This window comes from Pelophylax lessonae (assembly GCF_965119305.1).
Source record: "Pelophylax lessonae genome assembly, chromosome: 8".
Classification (NCBI taxonomy): Eukaryota; Metazoa; Chordata; class Amphibia; order Anura; family Ranidae; genus Pelophylax; species Pelophylax lessonae.
The window spans coordinates 274276067-274302459 of record NC_138775.1 but is presented as its reverse complement, the minus strand read 5'-3'; the positions used below and the strand labels follow the sequence as shown (position 1 = coordinate 274302459).

The 26393-nt window shown below is 43.1% G+C and overlaps 1 protein-coding gene across 1 annotated transcript in view; it reads right to left on the bottom strand.

The window, feature by feature from the left end:
• Window positions 1-17764, bottom strand: part of LOC309562247 (uncharacterized protein) — a gene marked incomplete at both ends in the record, with an annotated part of 37879 nt that extends 20115 nt beyond the window's left edge. The window contains one exon of the mRNA XM_082266367.1: window positions 17600-17764. Within this exon, the coding sequence (XP_082122493.1) occupies window positions 17600-17764 (165 nt within the window). The remainder of the gene's footprint in view (window positions 1-17599) is intronic.
• Window positions 17765-26393: the final 8629 nt, after the last annotated feature.

Sequence of the window (26393 nt, the reverse complement as noted above, 5' to 3'; positions counted from 1 at the left end):
ATGAACTGTTAAAGTGAAAAATGCAAAAAACGTATGCCTATGATTAGGAGTCTGTAGAGTGACTCTCCGATAAGTAAATGGAAAAAAGGGGGGGCAAAGGGAGACAAAAGAGCAAAAAAAGGAGGGGCTTTACCTGCAAAGTAATAGATGGATAAGTGGGCCCTTTTAAGTACGGGTTGGTAACTCGGAGTCCGATATGGAGTCCAGATACTGGGTTTATGTGCTGTTGTCGCTGGGTCAAGAAAAGCCAGCCATTAAGCAGTTCTTTAAAAACATTGTCGGAGGGGTAAAAAGATTCAAGAATTAATGAATCGTTCTGTCACCAAGTGACAAAGAAACAATGTGCTACACAATTCTTACCTGCGTGGGACCGCCATATCAAACAACGCCAACTCCTGACTGAATGAGGCATCGAGTCCCGCTTGATATGGCCCTCAACCCGACGCCACGCTGCGCATGACGTCATACGCAACGTGGGCGGGTCAGGTCCTCAACTGTGCGCGCCTCCAGGGAGGAGCATGCGCAGTGTCGCTCTTAATGGGCCACAACAGGCAGCCCAGAGCGGCCACAACAGCGCCGAACGAAAGGAGACTTCCGGCCAGCGGTGTGTGAGAGGACCACACATCCGCTGAGACGTCTGGGGAGCGCACCACCCAGTGGTCGGAGGGGAAATGACGGAGGTGGACAAGGCTCAGATGCAAATCAACAACTCAAAAGGGGCCGTAGCATGCACAAAAAACATTTCACCAATTATAAAGGCAAGAAAAAAGTGTAACAAAAGACACCAATTTAGCGAGTATATAGAAAATGGAATTCCAATCACAACAGTAAACTGCGGTTGTAAAAAGAACCAGTAGGGAACATGGAGATCCGTCGTGGTTTCTACATATTGAAACCCCTATTATGGAATACAAGGATTTCCAATATAGGGGAAACAAGAATCCATAAACAAATAAGAAGTATCATAATTCTAAATGCTACAGCACTAAAGGATATAGAATCTCGGAGAGACATCAAAGAAAAAACATTTTTTATAATATAAAGAAGAGCACAGCAGCGGTATTTCCAAATAGTTGGAACAGCTGACTGACTTACCATTTGCCAGAATCGCAGTCGGGATGTCGCAGGAAGTGGATGGTCCGGGAACATGCTGTGGGCAAAGTGGAGGCATGGATGCCCAAAAGGTCACATGGATCGGGCTCAAGGATATTTTCAAAAGGGGGGAAGGGGGGGCTTTTTTAACCCAAAAATGGCTTATAAGTCAGGACCTCATTTATCCCGGGAGGTGTAGTAGCCTCTAAGGATTCTATCCAAAAGGATTCTCTTTGTAGGATTCGTTTGTCCCAATTTCCCCCGCGGGGGTCCTGGGGAATCACTTCCAAAGCAAAAAACGAAACCATGGAATTATCATACTTGTGGCGAAAAGCTATATGGCGTGTGACGCTCGTTTGTATGGTACCTCCCTCAGAGTGATAGATGTGGTCATCTATACGTTTGCTGAATTTCCTGATGGTCTTGCCGACATAAAATGCCCCACAGCGACAACTCATAAGGTATATAACCCCTTGAGTGTCACAGTCGGCGTAATGTCTAGATTGAAACCATTTCCCATTGGGTAGGCGGATAACTGTTCCAACTTTTACCCAAGGGCATTTATCACAGGAACCACACCGATATGTACCTTTTGGGGAACCTGCACTGGTAGAATGTTTGATATAATGACTTTTAGTCAGGCAGTCCCTGAGGGACATTGATCGCCTGAATACCAGACTCGGTCTGGCACTCAGATATTTGTGGAGGGTAAGGTCTTGGGTAAGGATCGGCCAGTGACGTTTCAGGATATTTCGCAAAACGTCTTCATGTGCAGAGTACGTAGTGATAAATCTAACACTTTTATCATCTTTTTTTGAGGTGGTTTTGTATAACAATTCGGCTCTCGAATAGTTATTGGCTCTATTGTAAGCCTTCCTGAGAAGCGTCTTGGAATATCCTCTGGCAAGGAGTCGATCACGAAGCAGGCCAGCTTGGACACGAAACTTGGCCTCAGCGGAACAGTTCCTACGGAGCCTTAGATATTGAGCATACGGGATACTTGCGATCAAGGGGGCGGGATGGGCACTTGCTGCGCTAAGAATGGTGTTACCCGCACTAGGTTTGCGGTAAAGATCAGTGTCAATGAGGCCATCCGGGGAGAGGCTGATGTTCAGGTCAAGGAACGAGATAAGATGCCTATCAAATGTATAAGTAAATTTGAGGTTTAGATTATTGTTGTCAATAGCTTTCAAAAAAAGTAAAAGTTCATCAACTGTACCTGTCCAGATGATCAATAGATCATCAATAAATCTGTACCAAATTAAAATGTAAGGCATCCATTGTTCCATTCCTTCATCAGAGAAGATCAGCCTCTCCCAGGCGCCCAGATATAAGTTGGCATAGGAGGGAGCGCAGCAAGTGCCCATAGCTACCCCCTGGACCTGCAAGTAAGTTTGTTCCAAAAAGGTGAAGTAATTTCTCGTGAGAATAAATCTTAGCAATCGAAGGACAAAGTCCATCAAAGGCCAAGTCTTGTAGTCCTGTTCTTTGAGGAAGGATTCGGCCATCCGGATGCCCTGGTCGTGCGGGATACTGGAGTATAATGCTTCAATGTCGATGGCTACAAGCAGGGCATCCGGAGGGACCTGAATCTCCTCAAGGTGTTTCAAAAGATCGGTAGTATCCCTGATGTAAGAAGGGAGTGCAAGAACATGGGGAAGTAAGAAAGAGTCCACAAATTTGCTGGCGTGCTCCGTGAGCGACCCGTTGCCAGAGACAATGGGCCTACCAGGCGGGTGCACAAGACTTTTGTGCACCTTGGGTAAGGTATAAAAGGTGGGGGTTTTAGGGTGTTTGTTGGACAGAAAATTATAGGTGTCCCTGTCTATGAGGCCCTGGGAAAAGGCCTCAAAACACAGGGACCTATATTCACATATGAAGTCCTTAATGCAATCAGACTCAATGGGAAGATACCATTCGCGATTGCATAAGACTTCTAAACACATTGTTTCGTACTGGGGGGGAGACATGACAACTATGTTGCCCCCTTTGTCTGATTGTTTTATAAGGATGTCTTTATTTTTTTGGAGTGAGGTTAGAGCTAAAGCCTGGTCTTTAGTAAGGTTTCTAGGAATGGTGGGCAAAGAAGTAATTTTTAAATCTTTGGACACCCGTTGAACGAACGTCCAAATGTTGGCATTGTTGGATAAATCTGGAAATTTTTCTGATTTAGGTTTGAAAACCTTTTTTGGTGGATATGAGGGAATAGGAAAAGAAGGGGTTTCAGTCGGTGAATCAATCGAATCAATGATGGACATAACTTCAGTGTTGCCTTCTTCATATAGCAAGACTAGGTCTTTGATGGCCCTGCTCTCGGCCATGGTAAAGTGCCTGGTCTGTTCAGCTAGTTGTTTTTCTAAATTTTTTTGTTTCCTATCTTCATCAAACATAAACTTAAAAGTAAGATTTCTTGCAAAAAGATGCAAATCTTTTATAGTTTCAGAGGTATCAATAGCCCTAGAGGGGCAAAAGCCTAAACCCAGACCAAGCACTTGTTCCTGGGCAGGAGTCAGGTCAATTGAGGCTAGGTTAATGATGTTCAGTTTATTCGACGAATTAGTGTGTATGTTGAGGTTATTTAGGTTGTTTTGGGTTTCACATACATGTTTAGGTTGCCCTGTTTGGTGTTCCTGGGTGTTTGGGGAGTGGGTAATTCTAAAAAACCGTCATCCGAAGTGGCGGATGCGGAATCACTGGTGTTTAAAGGAAGTGACGTGTTTCTGGCTAATACTTTCTGTAGTGTGGGAGCTATGTTGGGTAAATTCGTGGATGTGTTTAGATTGGCAAGGGTGTCAGGTTTTTTCTTATTTTGACTCGAGGGTAAAGTGGGAGAAGGACCAGCACTGCCTCGTCCTCGTTTCTGGGCCTTGGTGCGTTTATTGGAGACTGGTGGACCTGAACGTGATGCTCGTGATTTGTGCGAAAGGGAACTAGCCATGCTAGAGTCAGATTCTAGGTTGTCATCTGTGGTTTCAGCGTGATTAATATTGCGTGTTTGATGTGTGCGTGTGGGACGGGTTCTAGAATTCCACTTGTAAGCGTAGCCTTCATTGAAGGCTTGTTTGTCTTTTTGAAATTTGAGTTGTTTTTTATGAATAATTTCTTTATTCATGGCCTCTAGTTTGACCTTCACTTCTGCCCAGGCTGGGGCAAAGTTAGGGGCCCCAAAAACCTGTTTATATTTGGTGTTCATTTGGTCTATTTCAGTGTCTAATGCTGTCATGTCCACCTTGTACTGGACAACAAGTGATTTCATTAAGTCTTGACTGCATGTATTTAGTATGCTCTCCCATTCTTTCTTAAAAGTCTCTGATGGATCTCTCAGAGTAGGGAGGGTATGTATCCTAAGACCCTGAGGACTGATGTTCTCATCAATGTACTTAAGGAAGTATTCTATGTGCCAGTAAAGATGTGATTTACGCTTTAGTAAATTAAACATTTTACCTAAGTAAGTCCCAAGGTCTTCCTCTGTTTTGGTATGAGACCCACATGTGGATTGTATATCTTCCATGAAGCCGGTCCATGCTGTACCTAGCAAATCCATGCCTGTGCCCACAATTCCAGACCACCCGACCACCAGCGACTCCACAGATAGCGAAGCTGAAAAAAGACACGGCTACTCCGAAAAGTATGTGTCACGAAAAACAAAAAATAAAATTACTGTCTCTCCGAGATATTGATAAAGGGCTGAGCATATAAAGATACAATAAATCTATATAGAGATTATTATAGAAAAATCCATTTATACAAACACTTGGCTGAAAGCCAGAAAACAAAAGCGCCCTCAGGTGTGTTATCCACCTAGAATTATTTCAAATAACGGGTGTGTTTGTAGCACAAGATAGTAAATGGAGGTACCGCATCCCTAATCTGTATATAATCTATACTGGGAAAGATATCCCAAAGAGTGAAACCAACAACTAAACCTGAGGTGTGCAGGTAAGTGCTGGGGTACAGAGAAAAAAAGAGAGAGAGAAAGAAAAAAAGTAAGAAAAGGGAGAGAAAAAAAGATGGGAGAAAGGAAGCAGGGGAAAGGAGAGGGGTGGGAAAAGCAAGGTGGGGAAACTAAAAGAAAAGGGAACTGGACTTCCTCAAAGAACAGGACTACAAGACTTGGCCTTTGATGGACTTTGTCCTTCGATTGCTAAGATTTATTCTCACGAGAAATTACTTCACCTTTTTGGAACAAACTTACTTGCAGGTCCAGGGGGTAGCTATGGGCACTTGCTGCGCTCCCTCCTATGCCAACTTATATCTGGGCGCCTGGGAGAGGCTGATCTTCTCTGATGAAGGAATGGAACAATGGATGCCTTACATTTTAATTTGGTACAGATTTATTGATGATCTATTGATCATCTGGACAGGTACAGTTGATGAACTTTTACTTTTTTTGAAAGCTATTGACAACAATAATCTAAACCTCAAATTTACTTATACATTTGATAGGCATCTTATCTCGTTCCTTGACCTGAACATCAGCCTCTCCCCGGATGGCCTCATTGACACTGATCTTTACCGCAAACCTAGTGCGGGTAACACCATTCTTAGCGCAGCAAGTGCCCATCCCGCCCCCTTGATCGCAAGTATCCCGTATGCTCAATATCTAAGGCTCCGTAGGAACTGTTCCGCTGAGGCCAAGTTTCGTGTCCAAGCTGGCCTGCTTCGTGAGCGACTCCTTGCCAGAGGATATTCCAAGACGCTTCTCAGGAAGGCTTACAATAGAGCCAATAACTATTCGAGAGCCGAATTGTTATACAAAACCACCTCAAAAAAAGATGATAAAAGTGTTAGATTTATCACCACGTACTCTGCACATGAAGACGTTTTGCGAAATATCCTGAAACGTCACTGGCCGATCCTTACCCAAGACCTTACCCTCCACAAATATCTGAGTGCCAGACCGAGTCTGGTATTCAGGCGATCAATGTCCCTCAGGGACTGCCTGACTAAAAGTCATTATATCAAACATTCTACCAGTGCAGGTTCCCCAAAAGGTACATATCGGTGTGGTTCCTGTGATAAATGCCCTTGGGTAAAAGTTGGAACAGGTATCCGCCTACCCAATGGGAAATGGTTTCAATCTAGACATTACGCCGACTGTGACACTCAAGGGGTTATATACCTTATGAGTTGTCGCTGTGGGGCATTTTATGTCGGCAAGACCATCAGGAAATTCAGCAAACGTATAGATGACCACATCTATCACTCTGAGGGAGGTACCATACAAACGAGCGTCACACGCCATATAGCTTTTCGCCACAAGTATGATAATTCCATGGTTTCGTTTTTTGCTTTGGAAGTGATTCCCCAGGACCCCCGCGGGGGAAATTGGGACAAACGAATCCTACAAAGAGAATCCTTTTGGATAGAATCCTTAGAGGCTACTACACCTCCCGGGATAAATGAGGTCCTGACTTATAAGCCATTTTTGGGTTAAAAAAGCCCCCCTTCCCCCCTTTTGAAAATATCCTTGAGCCCGATCCATGTGACCTTTTGGGCATCCATGCCTCCACTTTGCCCACAGCATGTTCCCGGACCATCCACTTCCTGCGACATCCCGACTGCGATTCTGGCAAATGGTAAGTCAGTCAGCTGTTCCAACTATTTGGAAATACCGCTGCTGTGCTCTTCTTTATATTATAAAAAATGTTTTTTCTTTGATGTCTCTCCGAGATTCTATATCCTTTAGTGCTGTAGCATTTAGAATTATGATACTTCTTATTTGTTTATGGATTCTTGTTTCCCCTATATTGGAAATCCTTGTATTCCATAATAGGGGTTTCAATATGTAGAAACCACGACGGATCTCCATGTTCCCTACTGGTTCTTTTTACAACCGCAGTTTACTGTTGTGATTGGAATTCCATTTTCTATATACTCGCTAAATTGGTGTCTTTTGTTACACTTTTTTCTTGCCTTTATAATTGGTGAAATGTTTTTTGTGCATGCTACGGCCCCTTTTGAGTTGTTGATTTGCATCTGAGCCTTGTCCACCTCCGTCATTTCCCCTCCGACCACTGGGTGGTGCGCTCCCCAGATGTCTCAGCGGATGTGTGGTCCTCTCACACACCGCTGGCCGGAAGTCTCCTTTCGTTCGGCGCTGTTGTGGCCGCTCTGGGCTGCCTGTTGTGGCCCATTAAGAGCGACACTGCGCATGCGCCTCCCTGGAGGCGCGCACAGTTGAGGACCTGACCCGCCCACGTTGCGTATGACGTCATGCGCAGCGTGGCGTCGGGTTGAGGGCCATATCAAGCGGGACTCGATGCCTCATTCAGTCAGGAGTTGGCGTTGTTTGATATGGCGGTCCCACGCAGGTAAGAATTGTGTAGCACATTGTTTCTTTGTCACTTGGTGACAGAACGATTCATTAATTCTTGAATCTTTTTACCCCTCCGACAATGTTTTTAAAGAACTGCTTAATGGCTGGCTTTTCTTGACCCAGCGACAACAGCACATAAACCCAGTATCTGGACTCCATATCGGACTCCGAGTTACCAACCCGTACTTAAAAGGGCCCACTTATCCATCTATTACTTTGCAGGTAAAGCCCCTCCTTTTTTTGCTCTTTTGTCTCCCTTTGCCCCCCCTTTTTTCCATTTACTTATCGGAGAGTCACTCTACAGACTCCTAATCATAGGCATACGTTTTTTGCATTTTTCACTTTAACAGTTCATTGCCCTGCGTGTTGGTTCCAACATGGCCGCCAAACCTGAGCCCTCCTGTTTTTAACCCTGTTTTATTCTGACTATACAAACGGGTCTATCATATACATCAAATGAGGTACATATACCAGCCGAATATATAGTTTTCCTTTTACTTGCTTCCATTTTTCTTGATGGTGAAGGTTTTTTCAGCCTATATCTTTATCCTGCTTCATATGCCCCTCCACATCCGCGGGTGAGACGTTTTTCTTGGGGAGCGCTTCTATCCAACTGGTCCACGAGTGGGTCTGTCCTTGGTGGTGGTCTCGGATGCATCTCGATACTTTATGGTGGCATGCAACTTATATTTGTTGTTATACATATATGCATTTGATCCAATAACCTATGTTTACTGTTGTTGTATCATACAGGCATTATAGATTGATATATTGATATATTCTCATTCCCCTGAAGAAACGGAGCATTGTTGCCCGTGAAACATGTCGGGACTGGTCTGATGTTCATCATTGGACGCATTCATCCTTATCATTCATTTACAGCCTCATGTTTTATGTATTTGCTTTTTTTGCATTTGTATATGTCAAAATATATATATATGTTGTATCTATGTTACACTGTTGGTCTTTGGTTTTAAAGATGTTATGTCAATAAACTTTTCTAGTTTTTAATTATGTCTTTATTATTTTGAATTATCTGGTACCTTAAAAGTCCCACCAGCCCTCCCATTTCTCTTCCTATTCTTCTTTATCTTACAGTTCTCTGTCTCACCTTTCCCCATTCTTGTCCCTTCCAGTTCCCCTTTCTAGTTCTTTTTCTTTTATTTTCCCCACCTTGCTTTTCCCACCCCTCTCCTTTCCCCTGCTTCCTTTCTCCCATCTTTTTTTCTCTCCCTTTTCTTACTTTTTTTCTTTCTCTCTCTCTTTTTTTCTCTGTACCCCAGCACTTACCTGCACACCTCAGGTTTAGTTGTTGGTTTCACTCTTTGGGATATCTTTCCCAGTATAGATTATATACAGATTAGGGATGCGGTACCTCCATTTACTATCTTGTGCTACAAACACACCCGTTATTTGAAATAATTCTAGGTGGATAACACACCTGAGGGCGCTTTTGTTTTCTGGCTTTCAGCCAAGTGTTTGTATAAATGGATTTTTCTATAATAATCTCTATATAGATTTATTGTATCTTTATATGCTCAGCCCTTTATCAATATCTCGGAGAGACAGTAATTTTATTTTTTGTTTTTCGTGACACATACTTTTCGGAGTAGCCGTGTCTTTTTTCAGCTTCGCTATCTGTGGAGTCGCTGGTGGTCGGGTGGTCTGGAATTGTGGGCACAGGCATGGATTTGCTAGGTACAGCATGGACCGGCTTCATGGAAGATATACAATCCACATGTGGGTCTCATACCAAAACAGAGGAAGACCTTGGGACTTACTTAGGTAAAATGTTTAATTTACTAAAGCGTAAATCACATCTTTACTGGCACATAGAATACTTCCTTAAGTACATTGATGAGAACATCAGTCCTCAGGGTCTTAGGATACATACCCTCCCTACTCTGAGAGATCCATCAGAGACTTTTAAGAAAGAATGGGAGAGCATACTAAATACATGCAGTCAAGACTTAATGAAATCACTTGTTGTCCAGTACAAGGTGGACATGACAGCATTAGACACTGAAATAGACCAAATGAACACCAAATATAAACAGGTTTTTTGGGGCCCCTAACTTTGCCCCAGCCTGGGCAGAAGTGAAGGTCAAACTAGAGGCCATGAATAAAGAAATTATTCATAAAAAACAACTCAAATTTCAAAAAGACAAACAAGCCTTCAATGAAGGCTACGCTTACAAGTGGAATTCTAGAACCCGTCCCACACGCACACATCAAACACGCAATATTAATCACGCTGAAACCACAGATGACAACCTAGAATCTGACTCTAGCATGGCTAGTTCCCTTTCGCACAAATCACGAGCATCACGTTCAGGTCCACCAGTCTCCAATAAACGCACCAAGGCCCAGAAACGAGGACGAGGCAGTGCTGGTCCTTCTCCCACTTTACCCTCGAGTCAAAATAAGAAAAAACCTGACACCCTTGCCAATCTAAACACATCCACGAATTTACCCAACATAGCTCCCACACTACAGAAAGTATTAGCCAGAAACACGTCACTTCCTTTAAACACCAGTGATTCCGCATCCGCCACTTCGGATGACGGTTTTTTAGAATTACCCACTCCCCAAACACCCAGGAACACCAAACAGGGCAACCTAAACATGTATGTGAAACCCAAAACAACCTAAATAACCTCAACATACACACTAATTCGTCGAATAAACTGAACATCATTAACCTAGCCTCAATTGACCTGACTCCTGCCCAGGAACAAGTGCTTGGTCTGGGTTTAGGCTTTTGCCCCTCTAGGGCTATTGATACCTCTGAAACTATAAAAGATTTGCATCTTTTTGCAAGAAATCTTACTTTTAAGTTTATGTTTGATGAAGATAGGAAACAAAAAAATTTAGAAAAACAACTAGCTGAACAGACCAGGCACTTTACCATGGCCGAGAGCAGGGCCATCAAAGACCTAGTCTTGCTATATGAAGAAGGCAACACTGAAGTTATGTCCATCATTGATTCGATTGATTCACCGACTGAAACCCCTTCTTTTCCTATTCCCTCATATCCACCAAAAAAGGTTTTCAAACCTAAATCAGAAAAATTTCCAGATTTATCCAACAATGCCAACATTTGGACGTTCGTTCAACGGGTGTCCAAAGATTTAAAAATTACTTCTTTGCCCACCATTCCTAGAAACCTTACTAAAGACCAGGCTTTAGCTCTAACCTCACTCCAAAAAAATAAAGACATCCTTATAAAACAATCAGACAAAGGGGGCAACATAGTTGTCATGTCTCCCCCCCAGTACGAAACAATGTGTTTAGAAGTCTTATGCAATCGCGAATGGTATCTTCCCATTGAGTCTGATTGCATTAAGGACTTCATATGTGAATATAGGTCCCTGTGTTTTGAGGCCTTTTCCCAGGGCCTCATAGACAGGGACACCTATAATTTTCTGTCCAACAAACACCCTAAAACCCCCACCTTTTATACCTTACCCAAGGTGCACAAAAGTCTTGTGCACCCGCCTGGTAGGCCCATTGTCTCTGGCAACGGGTCGCTCACGGAGCACGCCAGCAAATTTGTGGACTCTTTCTTACTTCCCCATGTTCTTGCACTCCCTTCTTACATCAGGGATACTACCGATCTTTTGAAACACCTTGAGGAGATTCAGGTCCCTCCGGATGCCCTGCTTGTAGCCATCGACATTGAAGCATTATACTCCAGTATCCCGCACGACCAGGGCATCCGGATGGCCGAATCCTTCCTCAAAGAACAGGACTACAAGACTTGGCCTTTGATGGACTTTGTCCTTCGATTGCTAAGATTTATTCTCACGAGAAATTACTTCACCTTTTTGGAACAAACTTACTTGCAGGTCCAGGGGGTAGCTATGGGCACTTGCTGCGCTCCCTCCTATGCCAACTTATATCTGGGCGCCTGGGAGAGGCTGATCTTCTCTGATGAAGGAATGGAACAATGGATGCCTTACATTTTAATTTGGTACAGATTTATTGATGATCTATTGATCATCTGGACAGGTACAGTTGATGAACTTTTACTTTTTTTGAAAGCTATTGACAACAATAATCTAAACCTCAAATTTACTTATACATTTGATAGGCATCTTATCTCGTTCCTTGACCTGAACATCAGCCTCTCCCCGGATGGCCTCATTGACACTGATCTTTACCGCAAACCTAGTGCGGGTAACACCATTCTTAGCGCAGCAAGTGCCCATCCCGCCCCCTTGATCGCAAGTATCCCGTATGCTCAATATCTAGGGCTCCGTAGGAACTGTTCCGCTGAGGCCAAGTTTCGTGTCCAAGCTGGCCTGCTTCGTGAGCGACTCCTTGCCAGAGGATATTCCAAGACGCTTCTCAGGAAGGCTTACAATAGAGCCAATAACTATTCGAGAGCCGAATTGTTATACAAAACCACCTCAAAAAAAGATGATAAAAGTGTTAGATTTATCACCACGTACTCTGCACATGAAGACGTTTTGCGAAATATCCTGAAACGTCACTGGCCGATCCTTACCCAAGACCTTACCCTCCACAAATATCTGAGTGCCAGACCGAGTCTGGTATTCAGGCGATCAATGTCCCTCAGGGACTGCCTGACTAAAAGTCATTATATCAAACATTCTACCAGTGCAGGTTCCCCAAAAGGTACATATCGGTGTGGTTCCTGTGATAAATGCCCTTGGGTAAAAGTTGGAACAGGTATCCGCCTACCCAATGGGAAATGGTTTCAATCTAGACATTACGCCGACTGTGACACTCAAGGGGTTATATACCTTATGAGTTGTCGCTGTGGGGCATTTTATGTCGGCAAGACCATCAGGAAATTCAGCAAACGTATAGATGACCACATCTATCACTCTGAGGGAGGTACCATACAAACGAGCGTCACACGCCATATAGCTTTTCGCCACAAGTATGATAATTCCATGGTTTCGTTTTTTGCTTTGGAAGTGATTCCCCAGGACCCCCGCGGGGGAAATTGGGACAAACGAATCCTACAAAGAGAATCCTTTTGGATAGAATCCTTAGAGGCTACTACACCTCCCGGGATAAATGAGGTCCTGACTTATAAGCCATTTTTGGGTTAAAAAAGCCCCCCTTCCCCCCTTTTGAAAATATCCTTGAGCCCGATCCATGTGACCTTTTGGGCATCCATGCCTCCACTTTGCCCACAGCATGTTCCCGGACCATCCACTTCCTGCGACATCCCAACTGCGATTCTGGCAAATGGTAAGTCAGTCAGCTGTTCCAACTATTTGGAAATACCGCTGCTGTGCTCTTCTTTATATTATAAAAAATGTTTTTTCTTTGATGTCTCTCCGAGATTCTATATCCTTTAGTGCTGTAGCATTTAGAATTATGATACTTCTTATTTGTTTATGGATTCTTGTTTCCCCTATATTGGAAATCCTTGTATTCCATAATAGGGGTTTCAATATGTAGAAACCACGACGGATCTCCATGTTCCCTACTGGTTCTTTTTACAACCGCAGTTTACTGTTGTGATTGGAATTCCATTTTCTATATACTCGCTAAATTGGTGTCTTTTGTTACACTTTTTTCTTGCCTTTATAATTGGTGAAATGTTTTTTGTGCATGCTACGGCCCCTTTTGAGTTGTTGATTTGCATCTGAGCCTTGTCCACCTCCGTCATTTCCCCTCCGACCACTGGGTGGTGCGCTCCCCAGACGTCTCAGCGGATGTGTGGTCCTCTCACACACCGCTGGCCGGAAGTCTCCTTTCGTTCGGCGCTGTTGTGGCCGCTCTGGGCTGCCTGTTGTGGCCCATTAAGAGCGACACTGCGCATGCGCCTCCCTGGAGGCGCGCACAGTTGAGGACCTGACCCGCCCACGTTGCGTATGACGTCATGCGCAGCGTGGCGTCGGGTTGAGGGCCATATCAAGCGGGATTCGATGCCTCATTCAGTCAGGAGTTGGCGTTGTTTGATATGGCGGTCCCACGCAGGTAAGAATTGTGTAGCACATTGTTTCTTTGTCACTTGGTGACAGAACGATTCATTAATTCTTGAATCTTTTTACCCCTCCGACAATGTTTTTAAAGAACTGCTTAATGGCTGGCTTTTCTTGACCCAGCGACAACAGCACATAAACCCAGTATCTGGACTTCATATCGGACTCCGAGTTACCAACCCGTACTTAAAAGGGCCCACTTATCCATCTATTACTTTGCAGGTAAAGCCCCTCCTTTTTTTGCTCTTTTGTCTCCCTTTGCCCCCCCTTTTTTCCATTTACTTATCGGAGAGTCACTCTACAGACTCCTAATCATAGGCATACGTTTTTTGCATTTTTCACTTTAACAGTTCATTGCCCTGCGTGTTGGTTCCAACATGGCCGCCAAACCTGAGCCCTCCTGTTTTTAACCCTGTTTTATTCTGACTATACAAACGGGTCTATCATATACATCAAATGAGGTACATATACCAGCCGAATATATAGTTTTCCTTTTACTTTCTTCCATTTTTTTTGATGGTGAAGGTTTTTTCAGCCTATATCTTTATCCTGCTTCATATGCCCCTCCACATCCGCGGGTGAGACGTTTTTCTTGGGGAGCGCTTCTATCCAACTGGTCCACGAGTGGGTCTGTCCTTGGTGGTGGTCTCGGATGCATCTCGATACTTTATGGTGGCATGCAACTTATATTTGTTGTTATACATATATGCATTTGATCCAATAACCTATGTTTACTGTTGTTGTATCATACAGGCATTATAGATTGATATATTGATATATTCTCATTCCCCTGAAGAAACGGAGCATTGTTGCCCGTGAAACATGTCGGGACTGGTCTGATGTTCATCATTGGACGCATTCATCCTTATCATTCATTTACAGCCTCATGTTTTATGTATTTGCTTTTTTTGCATTTGTATATGTCAAAATATATATATATGTTGTATCTATGTTACACTGTTGGTCTTTGGTTTTAAAGATGTTATGTCAATAAACTTTTCTAGTTTTTAATTATGTCTTTATTATTTTGAATTATCTGGTACCTTAAAAGTCCCACCAGCCCTCCCATTTCTCTTCCTATTCTTCTTTATCTTACAGTTCTCTGTCTCACCTTTCCCCATTCTTGTCCCTTCCAGTTCCCCTTTCTAGTTCTTTTTCTTTTATTTTCCCCACCTTGCTTTTCCCACCCCTCTCCTTTCCCCTGCTTCCTTTCTCCCATCTTTTTTTCTCTCCCTTTTCTTACTTTTTTTCTTTCTCTCTCTCTTTTTTTCTCTGTACCCCAGCACTTACCTGCACACCTCAGGTTTAGTTGTTGGTTTCACTCTTTGGGATATCTTTCCCAGTATAGATTATATACAGATTAGGGATGCGGTACCTCCATTTACTATCTTGTGCTACAAACACACCCGTTATTTGAAATATATTGCCATATATATTTTATATCATAATGTTTTATTACAATACTGCGGATTGAGGGGTTTTTTTAAAATATACTTTTTGTTTTTTTTTTAATTCCCAAATATACACATTAAGCGGTATGATATACAGTATATATATATATATATATATATATATATATATAACCTTTTGGCAACTACTTAGGTTAATACAAATCCTCTGTGGTTTTTTCCATAATAATAATCAACCTTTTGATGTCTTTATCAATAATTCCTGATAGATTGTTATAAATCTCAGGATGATAAATATAATTCCCGGCCACGGTTTTACCGGAACCGGAACTAGCATGCCGATCGTTATATATCCTTTTCTTATGGGTATTTAATATCATGCAAGAAGTTATTCCCACATTTTCGTGCATTACAATACATTTTTTTGTGATGCCCGTATCAGAGAAATGTCCATCTCTTCTCTTGGTTTCACACCACTAAGGGTGCACATCTCTATACCCCACTTCCTGTAGCAAACTGGAAGTGTCCAAGTCTAATCAGAACGAGGCTGAAACTCACGCCGCCGCCATCTTGGATGGGAAGGCGGAAGTAAGACAGATTTTTCACATGTCCTTTTTTTTCAATAAACGTATCAAAGCAGTTTTACACTATGTACTTCTGTTTGGCTTTCTTACATGGTCATTGAATGCGGAGTTCATCATTCTACATCCATCTGTATCTGTGAAGTCTTCTGCACATTCCCTATGAATGGCTACTTAGAGGAATCCATGTTTTTACCTGCTATGCTTTATGCTTTACTGACCTGTCTGCTGTATGGTAATACAGGTCTACCATTTTTGGTAAGAGTATCTAGTTTTTATTTTATTTTGGTGATTGAATACCACTTATCTGGCTGATTTTTCTCTTCTCGGACGTTCAACCGGTTGCATGTGGATGATATCTATAAAATCTGTTTTATTTTAGGCTCACGCCATCTGGTAAGCACACACACAGGGTACCTTTTCCATGGTGATGGGATCCTAAGGGTAAGGATTCGTTGGTGGATTTAACATCTTCCTTGGACGAATGATTCCGTTTGGCTGCTATATATATGTTATTGAGTTATATAATTTATTATTTCTGGTAAATGCACATCTTAAACTTTCATACCTGGTGACGGGTTGATTTAATTATTGCACAACACTTTGTTTAATTGATTTTTGTGAATGTTTTTTATCCCAATATACACATCATCCCACACTTTTGCCTGGTGTTTGGGAGATATATGCATGCACCTATGTGATACATTGTTGTTAGCGGTATCACACTATATATATATATCTTTCTTTTTTTTTGCTGCTAACAACAATCCGGTCTGGATAAGGGACTCCTTCTCCCTTACCTCCTTGAAGATTATATATCCAGGAAATAAGGCCTGACGACACCTTCTTCAGAGTCATTCCATATCAACTTTTTAGCCCAATTGACTTGCATACCGTAGGTTAACGTTAGTCCACTTATTCTGGTAAGCGCACTTATCTACCACCATAACGGAGGGCAAGATATCTACATCTTCTTCAATTTGCTACAGATTTATTTGAACTTTTTGTTATATTTTCTGTATACAATATATCTTCAGGAATTCAAGGTATTTTTGATTCACTATGTTTATCCAACACAGATTAAATTTATTTTTGGAATTATTTGACTAAACACTTTCACATATGGACTTTAGTTTTCATATGAGACTTATTCCATTCGCTTTTCTTCAGGAACTTTGTATGGATATGTTCAATATATTGACATTTAGTTTGTTCATTTTATATTAGCGCTGCACTTTTTAAATCTCTACATAGTGAACTTGGTGATGAATTATTCACTTTAAAGTCATCACAGAGGACAATGGGGCACTCTTTACGTTTGGAGGAAAAGAGATTTAATCTCCAAATATGGTAAGGCTTCTTCACAGGAAGAGCTGTGAGATTGTTGCATAGATACCCTCAAGAGCTGGTTCTGGCGAGCTCAGTAGATTGCTTTAAACAAGACCTGGATTATTTCCTAGGTGTAAATAATATAACTGAGTAATAATTAGGGATAGACCGTTTATCGGCACAGCTATACACCCACCCACAGCAGCCCGGTGCAAGCCAGCCACCCACATCCACAGGCCCTGTACCAGCCAGCCACCCACAGGCCCTGTACCTGCCAGCCACAGGCACTGTACCAGCCAGCCACCCACAGGTACTGTACCAGCCAGCCACCCACAGCCCCTGTGCCAGCCAGCCATCCACCACAGGGTGCCAGACAGTCAGCCACCCACCCACCACAGGGTGCCAGCCAGTCACTCACCACAGGGTACCAGCAAGCCAGCCATTAAGCATTAAACAAAAAATTAACATGTTCAGTACCAGATTTGTGTCAAAAATTGTCTTTATTTTTCAAAACTTTATATGTACAAAATATCGGCCGATAGGTTGTGACCAAAATATCGGTATGGGCCCTGAAAGAAACCATATCGGTCTATCCCTATTACTAATATTTATATGCAAAGTTGATGCAGGGAATATTTGAATGCCTCTCTGGAATCAGGAAGGAACTTTTCTCCCTGCTGGAATAAATTTGCCTTCCTCTGGATCGACTGTGGGTAAAAGATTGTATGGTTTTTTTTTATTTATTTTTTTCCCTTTTATTGGTTGAACTAGATGGACTTATGTCTTTTCCCAACCTGACTTATTATGTATATGGTCACTAATCTGCTCAGTGAATCTCAGGACCAAAAGGGAAACATGATGACATACTGTAAGATACAATATAAATGATGTCCCTGTGTTTACCTCAATGTGAGCCCCGCGTGTCTTCTCTCTGGGTGTAATCACTTTCACATCGGATTTTATCAATTCATCATCAATGCTCAGAGAGACTCTGTCCACATTTGTAATATTTTGCCTGTTGTTGTAATACAAAATAAATTCATTGTTATTATTATTACGTTTATACATCTGTCATCTGTGGCACTGTATGGATAGCTTTAGGCTTAACATACAGTAATTGTTACAATCTGACAGTACAATCTCCTTTAGGCCCCTTTCACACTTGTGCGACTTGTAATGTGATTTGGGACTGCAAAATTGCATGACAAGTCGTTCTCCATCATTTCCAATGAGTACCATTCATATCTGTGCGACTTGAAGTCGAACCGACTTCAAAGTAGTCTCTGAACTACTTTGGCACGATTTCGATGCGTTTTGAGGTCCAAAGACGTTCAAGCCCAGTCAAACTCGCATCAAAATCACGTCAAAATCGTGGCAAAAAAAAGTCTGAGTAAAACCGGTGTAAAATCGTGTGACTTTGAAGTCACACAAGTGTGAAAGGGGCCTTAGTCTCATTTCACACTGGGGCGAGTTGTCAGTCGACTTAGTCCCGGACAGGTCGTGCTCCATTCAGTGCAATGGAACTTTTCTAATCGGAGCGACTCAAGTCACTCGACTAAGCAAGAGGTTTCTGCACTACTTGGAGGTAACTTTGGAGCGGCTTGTACTGACTTCTATTAAAGAAGCCGTGCTGAAGTCACGCTGTACGGGGCAGCTTCAGAGTCGGGCGACTTTGAAGCTGTCCCAGTGTGAACCGAGCCTAAGATCTATGAACAACTATATTGTACATGAGTCCACTGATTAGATACAAACTGTTTGGATAGTTTAGGTAGGTCATGGCACACAGTTTTGGTAAATCTTAAGCTGGGTACACACTGTCTGAAATCGGCTGGTTCAGCAGGAATCGGCCAGCTTTCCATTGCTGTGTACAGCAGTCTGTCCTACAGAAGCTGGTTTAACAACTGGCTTTTGTCGAAGGTAAAACCAGCATCTGATCAGCACTCACAGCCAATGGCTGCGACCGTTGATCAGTGTATTCTGGCCAGGGGGGGGGGGGACATCCTGCTGTGCCAGAATACAACAGCACAGCAAGAGAGATCGTCACACCAGCATGGCTTTTGCATAGCCATTGCTATGGCTATGCAGTGTACCAATTTTTGTAACCGTCTATAATGTAAAGACTTTGATATTTGCCGCTACAATCAGTCTTGCTTCTTTTGTTCGCTGAGATAAGATAGCCACATAGAGAATGCATTGTTTTCAAGGAGAAGCCAATTTGTAGGTGGAGTAGAGGCTGTTCACTGAACAATCTGCATGTTCACTTTGAAAAGTGCGTTTAACTATGGCCTCATGCACAGTAAGTCCCGGTTCACATTCGTGCGATGCCAGATATCGCATGTGATTCTCATCGCACTGCTCTAAACATCACATGAGACGTCTGTGCGAAGCAAATTTAGCCATACAGATTGTATGGCTGAATTTGCATTGCATTCAGACAGAACACGCACGGGACCCTTTTTTGGGTCAGCAGCAGAATCGGATCGCATGGTGGTTCATACCTTTGCGATCCGATTTATGTCCGAACTGACAGCACACACTGAGATATGCGAACTGATCTGGGGGTGCCGTTAACTTTGTATTGACACCCCCAGTGATTCACATATGGCAGTGTGAACTGCCTGCGATTTGAATGCGATGCGAGAACCCACAGTGGATTCCCAGGGTTCCCGCATCGCTAATGTGTGAACCGGCACTTAAGCTGATAAACTTACAATTTGTGAGTTTGGGCATTTTTTAACTGGTTGCCGACCACATGCCGTGTATTTACCACGGCAGTGTGGCTCCCGCAGGCAAACCGACCTAGGGCTATGTCGGTCGGGGAGCTAGGGGGCGAGCGTGCGCCGCCGGCAGCGCGCTCCCGCCCTCTGTCGGCAACAGGGAAGCCGATGCACGGGTCAGGTGGCTCCGATTACCGCCAGGCACCCGCGATCGTTCCCCGCTGAGAGAGAAGAACGGTCAGCTGTTGTAAACACATCTGACCGTTCTTCTCCCTGGAATGACCATATAGCCCCTCTGATCCTTCTATATGGGATCAAAGGTCTCTATGGTCATTCCAAAAGCCCCACCCCCCACAGTTAGAATCACTCCCCTAGGCTCACATTTGACCCCTTGATCACCCACAGGGTTAACCCCTTCCCTGTCAATGTCATTATTACAGTAACAGTGCATATTTTTAGCACTGATTACTGTAGTAATGTCACTGGTCCCCCCAAAAGTGTCAAAAATATCAGTTAGGGGTCCGATCTGTCCGCCGCAATGTCGCAGTCCCGCAAAAAAATCGCAGATCGCCGCCATTACTAGTAAAGAAGAAGAAAAAAAAACAAAAAAATGACATAACTCTGTCCCGTAGTTTGTAGACGCGATAACTTTTGCGCAAACCAATCAAAATATGCTTATTGCGATTTTTTTACTAAAAATATGTAGCAGAAAACAAATTGGCCTAAAATGTTAAAAAATCTTGATTTTTAATTTTTTTGGGAGAATGTTATATAGCAGAATGTGAAAAATATTGTTTTGTTTTTTTTTTTTTCAGAATTTCAGAATTGTCGCTCTTTTTTTGTTCATAGCACAAAAAATAAAATTGCACAGGTGATAAAATACCATCAAAAGAAGGCTCTATTTGTGGGGAAAAAAAAGGACATCAATTTTATTTGGGTACAGCGTCGCATGACAGCGCAATTGTCTGTTAAAATAACGCAGTGCTGAATCGCAAAATATGACCTGATCATTAAGGGGGAAAATCTTCCGGTCCAGAAGTGGTTAAAAACTCATATGAATGCTTTTATCAGCGTTCAGAATTTTTTTTACATTGCAGAGCTGAATGTAACCTGGTGTAATTTAAAAGAAAAAAAAAAAAAAAACATCCAAAAACGCTGACAAACGCTCAAAAACGTGATTAAAAACCGCTGTTGAAAGCGCGTTTTTAAAGCAGAGTTTTCCTGCCAGCAATCCAATGTCCAGAAATACTTTTTGGAACGTCCTGGAGCCTAAACAAACTGAATGTTCACATTCCAAAGTGATTCTGAGCGCCGGTTCACATTGCAGGGACGCTACTTTTGAAGTCTATGGCGGTCGCCTCCGGGTCACCCCAAAGAAGCTCCGGACCCTTTTTCTAGGTCGGAGCGACTTGTGTCGCTCCTATTAGAACGGGTCCACAGCTTCCCTATGGAAGGCGACCAGGTCGCCTCACAGGTCGCCTTAGTGTGAACGGGGGCTTAGTATATTGATTGGACCTGTGTTTACTTTAAATAATCCTATACAAGGCAAAATTACAAAACAGGGTTTGCCAGAACATTATTTTACCCAGATGCAGGAAACACGTTTACACATTATTTACTAACATTCACTTTACTAGCTTCACCTTTAGTAAATCCAACCATATGCCTGCAAGTCAGGTAATTTTATTTTTTATGGGACAAGCTCGCCCCCTGCTGGAATTTTCTTGCACTGATTGACAGCATCCAGTAGTGTGTGCGTGAGGCTGGTGTGAGTATATTTGCTGACCAACTGCCATGTGCTAAATATATCTGGACATTTTGGAAAATGAATTCTATTTGATTTAATAACAAAATGAGGTTTATGAATGTATGCAGCTCTACAAATGTCTGCAAAAAAATATGCCATTCTACCTGGATTTGCTGCAGTCAACATTCAGTGTATATAGAACCTGTGTTTCCCATTAAAACTAACACAGTTTACCAAATATTCTAAGGCATTATTGTAGTCTGTAACCTTTAGTTGTGGAAAACTGTTTCAAATTACATTTCAGGCTTACAGGCATAGGAAAACCTTCAGCCATCCTCCAGTTTTCATTTCTTTGTATATTTATCTACACAGGACAGCCAATGACATATCCAAAGCGATCCTGTATGTGCAGATTTTCTGAATGGGCTTGCAACCCCATATGCCTAACCAGTACCTAGCGGAGTCTTAGGCCCCTTTCACAGGGCAGCCATCAGAAAATTTGGCGCCCCTTAAACGGCTTTAGGCCTGGGCCCCCCAGGCTTGACCGCTAACATTCCCCAGGTCCTTGCAGTGCCACTGCACCCTCATGAAAAGAATGCACCAATGGCAGGTGCTCCTCCCACCCCTGCCATCTCATGACCCTGCCGGACGGCTGGGCCCCTCAGGATGCCCGGGCCCCCTACATGTGTATGGGCTGTCCCCCCTGATGGCAGCCCTGCCCTTTCACAGCGAAGGTAACTCACAGCGGGGTTGCACTGCAGTTTTAGTGCAGGTTAGCTGTGCTTTCCCATAGACTTGTATTATGTCCTGTGATTTTGTTGCGCTTTCTGAAAGCGCACCAAAAGTCCTCCATGCATATTAGAAGTCAATGGGAAAGCTAATGAAAACCGTGGGTACCGTTCCGGCCAAAGTGCAGCGGATCAGTGTGAAGCCATCCTTACTCTACCTTTTTAACACCTGGGAAAAACTTTGAGATCTAAGGGACCCCCTGCCAATAATTATTATATGTACAGCAAGTTGTAGATATAAGGATAAATAAAAGGATAAAGAATATGGTGTACTTTGTGTATTTGACACCAAGGGCTTCCGTATACTGTACAGCAATATTTTTAGAATTAGTAGTAGTAATAATTAAATTAATTAAAAAGAGAAAAAAGGTCAGAAAAGAAACAAAGACAGTGAAAATTGTAGTGCTCCCTCACATTCAGAGAGTTTAGTGCAAAATTGAGTTCTTACATTGATGGTTAGTGGAGAAGTCCCCACTAACATTAATGGTCAGTGAAGAGCCCTAGAACACTGATGATAAGTGGTGGTTAGTGGGAAGAATGCTTCTTACATTGGAGGTCAGTGGGAATAATTCCCCTTACATTGGAGGTAAATGGGAAGAATGCTCCTTACATTGGTGATTAGTGGGAAGAATGCTCCTTACATTGGTGATTAGTGGGAAGAATGCTCCTTACATTGGTGATTAGTGGCAAGAATGCTCCTTACATTGGAGGTCAGTGGGAAGAATGCTCCTTACAATGGTGGTCAGTGGACTGAAGTCCTTTTACATTGGAGGTCAGTGGGAAGAATGCCCCTTACATTGGTGGTCAGTGGGAATAAATCCCCTTACATTGGGGGTCAGTGGGAAGAATGCCCCTTACATTGTTAGTACATTGTTAGTGTTAGGGGGCAGGACCTGCACCTGATCAATATCTATGGACATAGACAGGCTGGGTAATGACAGCGTTTTTCTTAGAGATATGGTTAGACAAGCAAGCCTAGATGTGCACATTAGGCACTGCCCTGGCAGCACGGGATTCACGTTTCAGAGAAGGAATAGTCAGAGTAGAATAAATAGGTTTTTTTTAAAGGAGAACTCCGCTTTCTTGGCTCCTGAGTTGAGGGCGGTGGTTTTCTCTGACCACTGTATGCTGTCTGTGACTCTGAATGCCTTGGACATTCCACCCAGGGGAAGAGGTTCCTCAAAACTGAGTTTGGCTCTCCTGGAAGATGGAGAAGTAAGACAATCATTTGAGGATTTTTTTCAAGCACAGGTTTCTATTCTGGACTTTTGCAGCAGTAAGTCAGAGTGGTGGGAGCTTGTGAAACAAAGGTCGATTGGACTTTTCTAGGCTATAAGAAAGAAGAAGCAGCTTGGTATGTACATTGTCTTGTCTCGTATGGTGGAGATCCAGGGGAGTTGAAGCTTTTTCTTAGGAAGTGTCAATACAACCGACATGCCTCCTTGGTTCTGGAGAGAGATTATGGGAAATATTACTTGCCTGATCCTTACCAGAACTGTAAGCAAGGCATAGCAGTTAAGATGATCATAGGCCTGAGAGATAGATAGTATGGGTTCCCTGGTGAATTCTAGATCAGGGATCCTGGAGATCTTCAGGTCATATTTGTAACGCTCCTGCGTTTTATGTATAATGTGGATTTACAGCTGCAGAAATATTCCACTTCAGTAGTCATGTAGAGAAACGCTAAGACACCAATCCCAACTCCCAAGACTCATCATGTGTGGATAGTCTCAATTCAGCAAGTAAATACACACACTCAATAAGATGTTCCTAGAGTGACTTATATGTATAGTAATATAGTGATGATAGGCTGAAGAGACAGGTTGGGTAGAGATGGTAGATGACAGACACTTGAAAGGAATGTTCTTGAAAGTAAGATAGTAGCAGATGGGATGCAGATAGGTTTAGCAATCATGTATGGTAGCAGATGATAGAGTAGCAGGTGAACATACAGGATAGACCAACCCAGTGCAAGAGCAGATGGTATTAGGCTCAAGAGCTAGCAATCTTAGTGCAGATGTAGTAATAGTCCTTAGTATGCAGAGCTAGATAGTGTAAGCTTTAGTATGAAGGTTATAGAGGTTTCCCCTGTGGGGTACTTATCACTAGTAGCAATGTAGTAGAGGAGAGGTTCGGCAAGAGCGGATGATCCGGTAACGGGATACAGGGATCAGCAGCGTGGTTCCGATAGCGAGGTATGCTTGCAAGCATGAGAGCTTCAAGGCAGATTATGCGGCGTTGAACGAACATGTGAGTGAGACCGCCGGAGGTTGAAATAGCCGCTCCAGCGGCGCTCAGTGATGACAGCATCGGTCTTAAAGGTGTATGCGCACCTTACCAAAAGAGAATGGTGGGGCGCATACACTTAGGAAAAGTGGAATTAGGGTACCAAAGGTACCAGAACATTACAGTACCCCCCCCCTTAAGGCCGGCTCCTGAAGGCCTCTGGAGCTGGTTTGTCTGGGTACTTCGCATGAAAGTTGCGGATTAATCTAGGGGCATGTATTTCAGAGGTGTTTAGCCAGGTGCCGTCTTGGGGCCCATAGTTCTTCCATCGAACTAAGTATTGAAGTTTTCTTCTGTGGATACGAGAATCCAGAATCTCTTTTATCTCATATTCTTCTCCACCTTCAACTTGTACAGGAGGAGGAAGTGGGATAGTAGGCCTTATTCCTTGGTCAGGAACATGGGGCTTCAGTAGCGACACATGGAAAATGGGATGTATTTTGAGGTCTATTGGCAATGTAAGCTGTACTGCAGCTTTTCCAATAAGTTTCTTGATTGGGAAAGGTCCCAAGAAGAGAGGTCCAAGCTTTTTGCTAGGGATTTTCAGTCTTAAATTTTTTGTTGAGAGCCAAACGAGGTCCGCAATAGCATACTGAGGAGAAGGTCTTCTGCGAAGATCATAGTACTTCTTTTGTTGACTGTGAGCGTGTGCAATGGTAGTATTAAGCAAACCCAGAGAGTCCTTTATTTGGGTAAGATAGTCTGAGGCTACTGGGTTATTTGAAGGAAGGATGCGTGGTGGAAGAATAGAGCAGTGTTTTTCAACTCCGGTCCTCAGGGCACACTAACAGGCCAGATTTTAAGTATTACCTTGGGGAGATGCAGACTAGAATACTGCAATCCCTGAGCAGCAAATGAGATCACCTGTGATGTACTTCAGTTTTCTTGCAAACCTGGCCTGTTAGTGTGCCCTGAGGACCGGAGTTGAAAAACACTGGAATAGAGGGATGAAACCCATAGTTCAAGTAGAACGGACTCTGCTTGGTCGTACTGTGGGTTGCGTTGTTGTAGGCAAATTCTGCCAGAGGGAGAAGATCCACCCAATCATCCTGTTGGTAAGAAGTGTAACAACGTAAATATTGCTCGATGCATTGGTTGACTCTTTCAGTCTGTCCGTTGGTCTGCGGATGGTAAGGAGAAGTGAGCTTCCTCTCAATTCGTAGTATGTGACATAGTTCTTGCCAGAACTTGGAAATAAATTGTGATCCACGGTCAGACAGAAGAGTTTTTGGGATACCATGCAACTTAAAGACATGTTTCATCAGGAGTTCTGCCGTTTGTTTGGACGAAGGTAGTCTGCGAATAGCAATGAAATGTGCCATCTTTGTCAGATGGTCCACTGACACCAAGATGGTATTAAATCCTTTGGAAGGAGGTAGTTCTACTATAAAGTCCAAGGACACAACTTCCCATGGAGTTTGGGGTATTGGTAGACTGCATAGTAGACCGGATGGTCTCGTAGTGTCAATTTTGGACCTGGCACAGACATTGCATGAAGAGACAAATTTTTGTATAGATGTTTTCATGTCAGGCCACCAGAATTGTCTGGTAATCAGATTAAGAGTCTTTGTCATACCCATATGTCCTGCCATAGGCACATCATGCGATAATTCCAAGATCTTGGTGCGCATGGTAGGTGGTATGTAAAGTTTGTCGTTGTAGTAGAGGAAGCCTTCTGCATCGGTATTTAGTTGTGGTGGGGGTGAATCCAAACTTATACCATGCAAAACCTCTTCCTTCAAAGAACGGACAACTCCAATAATACGCTTGTGAGGTATTATAGGAACGGAAGGGATTTCAAAGTAGTTTTCTTCAGTTAGTCGTGATAGTGCATCCGCCTTTTTGTTCTTATCTGCAGGTGTGTAGGTCACTAGGAAGTTAAACCTTAGAAAGAATAGTGACCATCGTACCTGTCGGTGAGAGAGAGTTTTGTTAGTCTGAAGATATTGAAGATTTTTATGGTCCGTGTATATAAGTATTGGTAATCGGGTGCCTTCGAGTAGATGTCGCCAATTCTCCAGATCCAATTTTATAGCAAGCAGTTCCTTTTCACCCACGGGGTAATTTACCTCTGGACTGCTTAAGGATTTAGAAAAGAAGGCGACTGGATGGAGTGGTGAAGTGTTAGTTGGTCGTTGGGAGAGTATTGCTCCTACTGC